Below are 10,735 nucleotides of genomic sequence, written 5' to 3'. Positions count from 1 at the left end.
AAGGAGCAAACTGGGGTTTCTGCAGAAAACTTGTCTGAGGGTGCCGCTGCCCCATCAGGGCAGGGACTGGGAGAGGAGACGTCTGCGAGCTGGTTCCCCTGGAGTGGGACGGGCATCTAATTCAACCCTGAGACCCCACACACCGAAGGCCTAACCGACGGTATGTGCTCAATGCAGTTAGAGTGATGCACCCGTAAGGGTGCTGAACTTTACTGCAAAGAGTGGGGACGGGCCACCTTTGTGCCAGACTGGATATGTGCTCCAGGCCACCCACCGGGGAAGAAACAAAAGCCCAGAGGGGAAACCAGACAGCTGAGAGGCTGGGGGTGGGAGCCGGCTGGAGGGGTCTGAGGTCCTAGACCAAGGGTCAGGGAGCCTGGTGCAGGGCTGGAGGTGGAAGGTTCTTCCTCTCAGCACAGAGCTTTGCAGAATACAAACCAGATCGCATCTCACCCCTGCTTAAAAACATCCCTTGGCCTTCCATTGCCTACAGGTAAATGGCCACATGCCCTGCTGTGGTGCAGCCCCTTTACCAAGTAACCCACCCACAAGTTTTCTCGCCTGTTTCCTGCATGGCCCCGGGGGTGGGGGGGGCTCCCATCCCTGCGGAAGGAGGGGCGTGCCACAGCCAGATGGAAAGATGGGAGGTGAGTTCTGGGAGGGCCAGGGCCCTCCTGGAGCTCTGATGGAAGCTGTCTTAGGGCCAGCCCCAGATCCAACAGGGGGCTGGGTACCTAGGGCCCAAACTTCCTACCAAGAGAATGTTTCGTGTTCTAGCAATGCCTTGGCTGACTTGCCCTTTTGTTTTTTCTGGGTTCTCTGGCATTGTTCCTTCTGCAAAATCCCACTGGTGCTGAAGAAAGGAATTTCAGCCCACACGGCAGCTAAAGAACCGTGTGGTGCTGGGGCAAGGATGCCCCCACTCCCCAACAGGCATGCCCAGTGGCTGCACACACGGGCACTGGGCGCCCCTTCCCACCGCCCATGACCATGGAAGGGAGGAGCTACAGTCCAGGAAAAGAACCTCGCCCACCCCCACCATCCACAATCCTCTAGACTCAGGCCAAGGACAAGCCCAATGTAGCAGCCGGGGGCCTCTTGTAGAAAATGTGGTTTTATTCTGGGGGAGGCCCATGTTCCCATCCCGGCCTCCCTCCTTCACGCCTGCCCTTCTGCGTCATGGGGCTCTTCGTTCCCCTACCTCCTCCTCTGGGCCACATCTACTCCAGGAACAGGGCGGGGGCCCTGCCGAGGTGCTCCTCTGCCGGGAAGCCTTGCCCCCTGGCTCCTGCTGCAGGCCCCCTATCCGGCCTACAGCACCACTGGAGCCCTCCTCTCGGTGGGCCTCCCCACCCCTGGCCAGCCTCAGCAGGTTCTGCCTCCGGCCAGTGTAAGGAAGGAGCCAGCCGTCTCAGGGCAGGCTTGTCCAAACCATTTTCTGGCGGTGCTTCTGCCGCCCGCTCATCCACTGGCCTCAGATCTTGGAGGACTCCAGGCGGGGACTCCAGGGTGCCGGCGGCTCCCGCAGCGCCCGCAGCTCCTGTTCCAGCGCCTGGTTGCGACGGTACATGTCCAGGTAGCCTCCCTGGATCTCCCGCTGGTAGCGTAGCACCCGCTCCTTCTCCTCCTGCCACGTCCGCCGCTCCCGCTCGAAGCACAGTGCCTGCTCCTGGGCGCGCAGCCGCTCCTGCACCAGCTGGGCCCGCAGCTGCTCAGTGCCCCCTCCGGCCCCTCCGCCCTCGCTGCCCCCAGCCTCGGCCAGCAGCCCCCGGCTTTTGCAATCGTCCGTCTCACAGCTGCCCGGGGCCTCCTCCCGCGGGCCCTGCTCCCGCAGGCTCCGCACCGCCTCCCGCAGCTGGGCCAGCTCCGCGTCCTGTGCCTGCGCCTGAGCCCGGCTGCCCCGCAGCTGTGTCTTCAGGCTGAAGATCTCCGCCAGCTTCTGCGCCAGCTCCGCCTGCGCCTCCCGCAGCTGCTGCTTCAGGAGGCTGATCTCCGAGGTCTTCTGGCACACCTGGAGGGCACAGCACCGGCAGGAGTGGGCTCAGTCGGGGGGCGGGGGGCGGAGAGGACGGGGACAGAGGGTTTCTGGATGCCTGATCTCTCACCTCCCATCGGGCCTCCTCCTCCGGTCGGGCGCCAGGGTCGGCCTCCGGAAGGGCGCTGGGGGGCCGTGGCTCCGGGCCTAGGCCCTGCTGCGCCCGGAGCTCTTTGCGCAGACGCCGCTGCTCCTGCTGGGCCATGAAGAGTTGGAGCTGGAGGTTGCGCTCACTGCGCTCTGCCTTCTGAGCTACCTCGTGTAGCCGCTCCACGTACAGGCGCTTCAGCTCCGCCAGCCACAGCCGCTGGCGCTCCTCCAGCACCTGCCAAGGGGAAGAGACACCTGCCACGCCCGCACCCACGGACACCCTGCCGGGGTTGGAGGGGAAGTGTCCCCAACACGTGGCATGCCCAGGGAGTCGCTCTTCCTCCCTTCCCCACAACTCCTCAACAGCAAGGGCCGGCAGTGACATAACATCCCCATCACGTGGGGGGTGGGGGATTGGATCCCCTCCATCTTCCTTATTCTCTGGGGGCCCGAGCCCCCTAGGTGAACTGCCTGGGACCCCTCCTGTCTTCCCTGCACTCCAGTGCCAAGGGGCAAAACAGGACCCCAGGGAAAGGGGGCACCCTCACCTGTGAGAAGGGGTTGGCACCGTCCTCATCACCAAGGCCCCTCTTGAGATCCTCACAGGTGTCTGGCAGGACGGATACCACCTCCTCTGGGGTGGGGCAGGAGAACTCATAGGGCGGTGGCGGCTCAGGCAGGCAGCTCAGCATAGCCAGCGGCCCAGACTCCTTGGGGACCCGTGAGGCCCGGTCCAGGGAGCCCCCCAGGTGGTTAATGTGGCCCAACGAGGAGCTGAAGGGGCCAGGGCCAGTGCCAGGACTGCGGCCAAAGCTGCCCCCGCTGGAGGAGTCAGACAGGCTGGGCTCCGGCTCGGGGCCGCCCTCGTCCAGGCTGAGGGCGTGTAGCAGCTGGGCACGGGCCTGGGCCTGGCTGGCCCGGGGCCCTGGGCTCAGCGGGGGGTGGCAGGCCAGCGTGTGCAGGCTGCCATTGCTGCGCCACATCTTCTGGCCCTTGTGGGCCGCCAGGCTCTGCATGGACAGGAAGCCCTTCCCGGCGCCCGCCACGGGCTTGAACACCGATGGGCGGATGCGGCACTGCCAGGAAGAAAAGGGCAGGTCTGAGGCCCTGGGCTGACCTCAGCTCTGCCCTCTGACAGAGCTGCTCCCACAGCACCCCCCAGGATCCTCTCTGAGAACCTGGGGTTCACGTCCCCAGGGCGTGGTGACCGGTGACCTGTGACCCGGCCTGTGGCAGGAGGTTCATGTCCCAGCCCCATCTGGGCACTTGGGTCTCCAAGGAGACCCCATACTCCCCATCCCCACCCTCCAACACTAGGGAGGAAAGAGGGCAGAGATGCACCTTGTCGAAGCGACCCCGCTCAGGCAGCGAAGTCTTGCTGAAGTCGCCAGCCCGAGGATGTTCTCGGTAGTAGAGAGTGGTGTAGTCAGCAGGCTCGTTCCGAGGGGCTCTCTTGGTGTTCTTGCCGTCCTTCTTGGGGAGGTGCAGGTAGCTGAAGAGCTCACGCTGGCCCAAGCCCTTCCGGAGGAGCCCATCAGGCTGGCGGGAGGTCCGGGACCCGGCGAGTGCTGCTCGTAGCTCTTCGGGGGAGAAGTCCTGCCGTTCCAACAGGCTGCCCACGCTGCCCATGGCAATGGCGGCAGGGCCTGGCACTGTGGCCATGAAGTTTCAACAGGGCACATGCAGCGGCTTCTGGGGATTGGGAGACTCCGTCAGGGGCAGGTGGGCACTTGCTACCCCACTTCCCTGGTCCCCTAAGACCAGGGGCATGTTCTCTGTGTCAGCTCCCTCCCTGGCTGGGGCCCAGGAGGAAGACAAGGGTCTCGGACAGAATCCAGGACGGGATTCCTAGGCTGGCCACGAGAAAGGGGCAGAGCCCCTAAAGCCGCCAGCCTGGTGCCCCAGCTCCAGCCGGGGGCCGGTGTGATAGGGTATCGTGGGCCATCAGGCTCAAAGCAGTGGGAGAAGGCCCCTCCCAGGACTGGGCCAGCTGAGGACTCGGGCTCTGTCTTTGCCTTTGCTTGCTCTCCTACCAGGCTTCTCACCCAGTTTGGAGGGAGACCTATGACTCCCCGTTCCTTCTTTTTCTCTGAGGAGGGGGAAAACCCAGTGCAGCCCCTCTTCCAGCAGTGGGTCAGAGTTCCCCAAGGGAAACACCTGGCACGGGTGGGGTTGGGGGCTGCAGTGGGAGGGATACAAACAGGAAGGGCCTAGGGGAGGAAGGATGGCGGGAACAATGGCCAGCTTCCGGAACAGGTGTTCACGTAGTCATATTGGCAGTGGCGGAGACAGAGGGAAGGGGCGGTGGGGGCCCTTGCCTAAGCTGCCACCCCAAAACCAGGCGGGGAGGGATCCCAAATCTTGACCCAGAGTGAAGCCAATCACGTGTGTGAATCTAGCTTCCTCGAGCAGTCTTATCACTCACGGAGGCTGGGGAGGATGAGCTGAGATAACAGGACAAAAGGTCCAGTTCAGGGCCTGGCCCATAGCCAGGGTCAACACAGACTGACCGAAGACGAGCTCACGGGCTCAGATGTGAACTCCTCCTCCCTGGCAGGGCAGTCAGCCCAGAGACCAGGTTAGGGACCAGCTCCCACCTGCGCTGAGATCACACCCTGGGGGGCAGGGGCCTGGACCTAGTCCCCCACCAGAGCCCCGTCCAGCCCAAGGCCCCACATGCAGTAGATGCATGGACAGGATCTGCTGAATGAGCGACCACCACCGTCTTCTCTGCCTCCCGCCCCCCAAGCAGCTGCTCCCGATCCCCTACAGACACCCATCAGGCATGCAGCAGCTGTGCGCCCCTCACCCACCCCAATTTGCTTTCTGGGACACCCACTCCCACCTCAAACAATGGCCCTTAGGAGGTTCCATCTTCCTCAACCATTTCCAGGTTTTGTATTCATGGAAGACAAAGCTCTCTGTGAGTGAGAGGGAGGGGGGCATGGCCCTGCTCCCTAACCCCACCCTGTGGCCAGCTAATAGCCTCTGCGGAGGTCACAGGGCACGCAGGGTCAGGGGACTCATCCAGTCAAGGAAACACAGGTGCTGGCCACCTCCAGCAACACAGCCCTGGGTAGGGTCTCAGTGAGTCCCAATGACAGAGCTGTCATCCCTCTTTCAAGGCAAGAGCACTGGGGGTCCCAAAGGTAAAGTGACTCGGCCAAGGTCACAGAGCTGCTGGGAGTGAGACGCCTGTGATTTCAGCAGGATGGCTGCTGAATGCTTAATGGGGGCCAAGGACGGCACCCACAGCCCAAAGCGTTAGAGTTTGAGTGTCCCGCCTCCCAATCTGACGCCTCCTTACCATGACAGGCATACCCAGGGACACCCACTGTGTCTGAGTATGCTTAGCTCTTGTCGCTGTGTCTCAGGGTGGTGGACAGCCAAGAACTCGGCCTCCAGCCCTGTCCTCACACTGTCTGTCTACCAGCACCCAGCCACAATTGCTTCTCCTTCTGCCATGCCTCAGCTGCCCCATCTCGGAAATGGGCGAGACTGCCCGCACTGTCTTCCATTTGGGTTTCCATTAGAGACGACGGATGTGAAAGGGCTCAAAAACGCCCACCTCTCCCCAAAACACACACCACATCACCTTCCCCTGGGGAGATCCTGACTTCCTGTCTCAGGGAGAGGTAACGGCCACGCTCTGTTCCCCACAAAGGGTCTCAGGTCCCAGGAGGGAGCCCGTGATCTGGAGGCAGCCACGGGGCCACCAGAACACATTTACCTCCTTCCTCCATACCGCAGTCCAGTCAGTGAGCAGCGCAATAGCTCCTATGTTAGAGGACAGAGCACGGATGGTCACATCCAACAGCACAATCACGAACAAGGTCACCCTCACGGCGCTGAGCACCCTCTGGGACACACACACACACACCACACACAAACACTCCAGTACTACACTAGCAAGAAGACCCAGTGCTTCTACCCAGTCCCCAGGCTAGATGCAGAGAGTGTGTGTGTGTGTGGGGGGGGTGAGGGGCTTCTCTCCACGTGTGACCTGACGTGTGACCTGAACAATTAGAAACAGCTGTGGAGCTGGCCGAAGGGGGCACAAACAGGCCCTTCCTTTCGTCTTTCCCCACCCTTCCCTTGCCCTCCACCCTTCCTAGGTAACTTCTCAGGCTGGGGTATCAGCTCCCCCAGTGGAGCTGAGGCCCCTGGCTTCTAGGAGGCTCCACCCTGCCCAGGTCTCAGTCTGGGGACAGTCCCTTTTCCTAAAGGGGTCCATTCCACCTCCCCTCAACACACACATTCCTTCCTCCGTTGCTTGGCGGCCAGGGGACTGGCCTGATCCGGCCAGGGCAGCTGTGCCGGCTGGGCTGGAGAGGATCCGGTGGGGGAGGAGGGAGGGGAAGACAGCAAGTGCCTTGAAGCCCCACTGCGAACATCAGAGCAAAAAGCAGGGCGTCCTCCCGAGTGCCTCCAAGGGCTCTCCTGCCCAGAGCTCTACTGAGGCTCAGAGCTCCACACAGAGCTGAAACCCCACCACCACCGCACTGGCTAGGTTTGGGCTGGGCCTGGGCCATATTCTGTACAGGCCCCAGCTGGCCCCAACAGGAGCCCTGAGCATCTGTTCCGCAATCCCTGGGCCCGAGACTAGCCAGCAGCACTGAAAGCCCTGGACACAGAGGGGCATCTCTTTTGGATCAGCCCCTGGTGGAGACAGGAACATAAGGGTAGGGAGCCACCCTGGCCATGGGACAGAAGACAGGCCACGAAGGGAAGCACCCCCCGGTGTCACCAGGCTCACAACAGCCTCACAACACACACAGGTGGGGAACACAGGTCCCCACTTCCGAAGAGGAAACTGAGGCCCAGGAGGTAAAAGCACATGCCTGAGGTCATGTTCAGCCTCACCGGAGAAAGCACACAAGCTCCTCGAGTTCAGAAACCCACCCTGATGGCTCAGTGGTTAAGCATCTGCCTTGATCTCAGGGTCCTGGGATCGAGCCCCATGCCAGGCTCCCTGCTCAGTGGGGAGTCTGATTCTCCCTATCCCTCTCCCCCTAGCCACTTGTTCTCTCTTTCTCTAATAAATAAATAATTTTTTTTTTAAGTGACTAATTAAAAAAAAAAAAAACCAAACAGCAGCAGCAGCCTCTGCCCCCCAACCCCAGCGCATCTCTTCTAGACTGGCCCATCCAAGAGCATGTGGGCAGGATGCTCCCAGTCCGGCCTTGGCTGTGGTTAGCCCCTCCAGAGCCCAGGCCCCAGAGGAGGGTCCCACCACCTGCTGGGGGATCAGCTTTGCTGAAGGGAGTGTCTGCAGCTGCCCCTGAGGAATTGGACTGGAATGTCCCAGCTCCAAACAAGGACAGCGCGTGAGGGGGGCCCAGGGTTGGGGTGGGAGAGGCTGCTATACTCCAGTTCCACCAAGACACCTGAAGAGACAGAGCCCAGCATCTAACCCCATAGGAGTGAGTCCTAGTAACATCACAGAGCCATGCAGAGGCGTAGACCACTCCACAGTTTCTGAGTCCTTTTATTTCATCATCTGAGCTCCTCTCTACAACAGTCTAGTGGGGGGCAGGTAAGGAAACTGAGGCCCAGAAGCCAGCTGCCCAAGATCCCACAATGATGAGCAATTCCAACTCCCTAGGCAAGGCTCTTCTCTACTGCTGGACCAGCCAGGGGCACAGGCAGCTGTGTATGTATGTCTGCCCAGCCCCCCATGCCCGCTTTTCCCAAGGGCATCCACCAACCACCTAGGTCTGGACCCCACGAAGGTCTGGTCCTGCCTGCGACTGGGTCAAAGTGAAATAGTGGAAGCACTGCTGCCTGGGGACTTCGAGCCCTAAAAGCTGCTAGTTCTAGAGGCGGTGGCGGGAGCAGGCCGGCCGCATTCATTCAGTCTCGCACATACACACCCACACTCAGCCAGCCGGCAGAGAAGCCCTGCCCAGGAGGGCCCTGGGAGGAGGCCGAACACTGGGCCCAGGATGGCCTCCAGCCTCGGCTCTCTTCTTGGTTGGGCAGAGAGGGCACGGGGCGGGGCGGGGGGGGGGGGGTAGGCCAAGGTCGCCGGTCAGCCAGGATAAGCCCCAGGTGCAAATGAGGAGAGCCCCAATCTGCATGGGGGGGGGGGGGTGGCTGGGGGCTGGGAGCTGGGTGGGAGGTGACAAGTCCCAGCTCAGTCCTCTTCCCAGACACAGCCAGGGACCCCATGTTGCCCTGGCCCCAGGTCGGCCCTCCCTCTGGCGAAAGGCTCTGGCCAAACTGGGATGGTGCTCCAGCCGCCAAGAACTGGTAGTGTCCCCACAGGTCGGGATCCCGGCAGCGGGGATCGGCAGCGAGCCGGCAGCTGCCGCCCTTTCAGGACAGGAGACCGGAGCAGGAAAGGGGTATCCCGGAGAGGGCGGGAGAGTGGTCTCGTGGGGAAGGTGGAGGAGCAGACGATGTTGGCATCCCCATGGAATTTCCTCCCCGGGAAGACTGTGGCGGAGGCGTGGGCTCCCCAGAACTGCGGGAGGTCTTCGAGCTACCTGGGGGGCGGGAGGGGGCGTCTCTTGCGGGCTCCTCCCTGGGGCCTGCTCGGAGCGGCCAAGCTGGGGGACCGAAAGCCCGGGTCAGCCTCCCGCGCCGAGGGCGCCTGCCCACCTCAGCCGCGGCGCAGGGGTCCCAGGCGCTGCTCCGCGGAAAGCACATTTGCAGGGGTTGCAGAGAGCCGGGTAACCTGCCGTCTGCCCCTCCAGAGGAGCGTCGCGGTCGGTCCCTGACCCCGCGCCTCGGTGCCTCAGGGTCTGGAAGCAGTGGGCACCTGGGCGCACCCTACCCCCACCCCCCGCCCACTTCTCAGACCGGCACCTCGCTGGCCCAGGGCTGCGGCTTGGCCAAGGTCACCGGGAAAGCGAGCTCTCGGAGACCGGCCCCACCCCCCACACCCAGCCCAGTCCCCGAGCCCCCGCGCGTCGCACTCACCATGCTGGCGCCGCTCCGCGCCCCCCGCAGTTCCCTCGCGCGGATTCGAACCCTCCTTCCAGGGACCGGCTCCGGGCGAGTCTGCGAGGCGGGCGGGCAGCAGACTCCGGGAGGCGGAAAACGCGGCGGGGCGGGCAGACGCCGGAGCCGGATTGGCGAGGGAGGGACGCGCTCCGCGGCGCTCGCTCGCCTGCCCCAGAGGCGGAGGGAAAACCCGGCCTGACTCACCCGCGCGCCGCCAGCCCTGAGCCCGGCCGGGCCCCCGGATGTGGGGAGCGGGGACGGGGGGCAACCCCCGCCCACCGCGAGCCAACCTGGGCCCCGCCCCGGCTCGCCGCGCGCCACGCGCGGGAGCCGCCCGAGCCCTCTGCCCGCTGCGCCCAGCGCGGATCCCCGACTGGTCGGCAGCCCCCTGAGCGCCGCCGACGTCCCCGGAGGGCGCCCTGCCCGCCCCGCTCCTCCTCCTCCTGGCCTCGCCCGCCCCTCTCGGTTTCCAGAACTCCGCAGCTCCCGAAGAGGCGCGTTCGGTCCATCACCTCCCAGATCCTCGCGCCTCCTCTTAGGTAAGCACTATTACCGGTTCCGAGGTGGAGCAAAACAGTGCTCTGAGAGATGGAGAGATATAAGCGGAGCTCTGTGGCTCCTGAACGACTGAATTCGGCGCTAAGCATATTTATTTATTTATTTATTTATTCGCCACCAAAGCCTTCTAGGAGCAGCAAATTCGGATGCCTTCAGGGGCCAGACAAATAACGTGAGTCAAACAGGTGAAAGACAGTGCAGGAGAGATGGAGGCAGGCAGAGATGGACACCTGAAGGTATCCAGAGTCAAACAGTTAAAACGCGTGCCTTGCTCAGAAAGTTAAACCTAGTCATCCTAGGACCCAGCAAGTCCACTTCTAGGTATAGTCCCCCAAATTGGAAAGAGGAACTCGGACAAGGGTTTGTACGGGAATGTTCACAGCCTGACCCTTCCCAGTTGCCCGAGGTGGGCGAAACGATCCACAATGCCCAACCGCGGATGAATGGATAAATACATTGTGGTACATCAACGCGATGGAATAGTAGTCAGCCCTAAAAAAAGAAGGAAGCTTTCATACCTGGTGCAATATGCATGATTCTCCAAAAAACGAGGCTTGTGTGAAATAAACCAGACACAAAAGGCCCCCCTGTGGTGAGATTCCACTTAGATGAGGTCGGTAAATGCATAGTGACACAAAGCAGATTAGGGCCAGAGGCTGTAGGAAGAGACAAATGAGGAGTGACTGCTTAATGGTCATGGAGTTTCCTTTTGGGATGAGGAAATGTTTTGAAACTAGAGACTTGGTGGTTGCACAATCTCATGAATGTACTAAATGCCTTTGAATTGGGCACTTGAAAATGGTTGATTTTATGGGATGGGAATTTTACCACAACGAAGAAGTTGTGTCCCCCGTGGATTAGTCTGGGTCCACAGGTCACCAGTTTGCAATCCTTTACCTTTTGTGCCATCCTTCCTCATTTACTAACGATGGAAATACCAAACTTAAGGGGAAAGAAAACTAAGAAAACTCACTACTACTTTGGATGTAGAGCTCCCAAGTGGTGCCCCAGTCTGGTGCGGTTACTGGCTGGGACGGATGAAGGTTCAGCCCAAGGACATGCTTCACCTTTAGGGGGACCCGAGGAAAGGCCTTCTTGGGGAGA

At 61.8% G+C, this 10,735-nt stretch overlaps 1 protein-coding gene across 2 annotated transcripts; it reads right to left on the bottom strand.

Annotated features, from left to right (window-relative positions):
- Positions 1 to 1,096: 1,096 nt before the first annotated feature.
- On the bottom strand, positions 1,097 to 9,326 carry N4BP3 (NEDD4 binding protein 3). 2 transcript variants are annotated; one of them, XM_059175854.1, is made up of 5 exons: positions 9,050 to 9,326; positions 3,467 to 3,814; positions 2,674 to 3,201; positions 2,106 to 2,360; positions 1,097 to 2,011 (listed from the first exon to the last, which is right to left on the bottom strand). In XM_059175854.1, the coding sequence occupies exons 2-5, from the start codon at positions 3,785 to 3,787 to the stop codon at positions 1,475 to 1,477; spliced, it is 1,641 nt and encodes a 546-aa protein (XP_059031837.1). In that variant the 5' UTR covers positions 3,788 to 3,814; positions 9,050 to 9,326; the 3' UTR covers positions 1,097 to 1,474. The 2 variants fall into 2 exon arrangements, with proteins under 2 accessions (XP_059031837.1, XP_059031836.1); XM_059175853.1 differs by having other exon boundaries at positions 3,467 to 3,817; positions 9,050 to 9,322.
- Positions 9,327 to 10,735: the final 1,409 nt, after the last annotated feature.

Source organism: Mustela lutreola, chromosome 5, assembly GCF_030435805.1.
Source record: "Mustela lutreola isolate mMusLut2 chromosome 5, mMusLut2.pri, whole genome shotgun sequence".
NCBI classification, from domain to species: Eukaryota; Metazoa; Chordata; class Mammalia; order Carnivora; family Mustelidae; genus Mustela; species Mustela lutreola.
The sequence above is the reverse complement of the archived record's forward strand: the minus strand, read 5'-3'. Positions and strand labels throughout refer to the sequence as shown.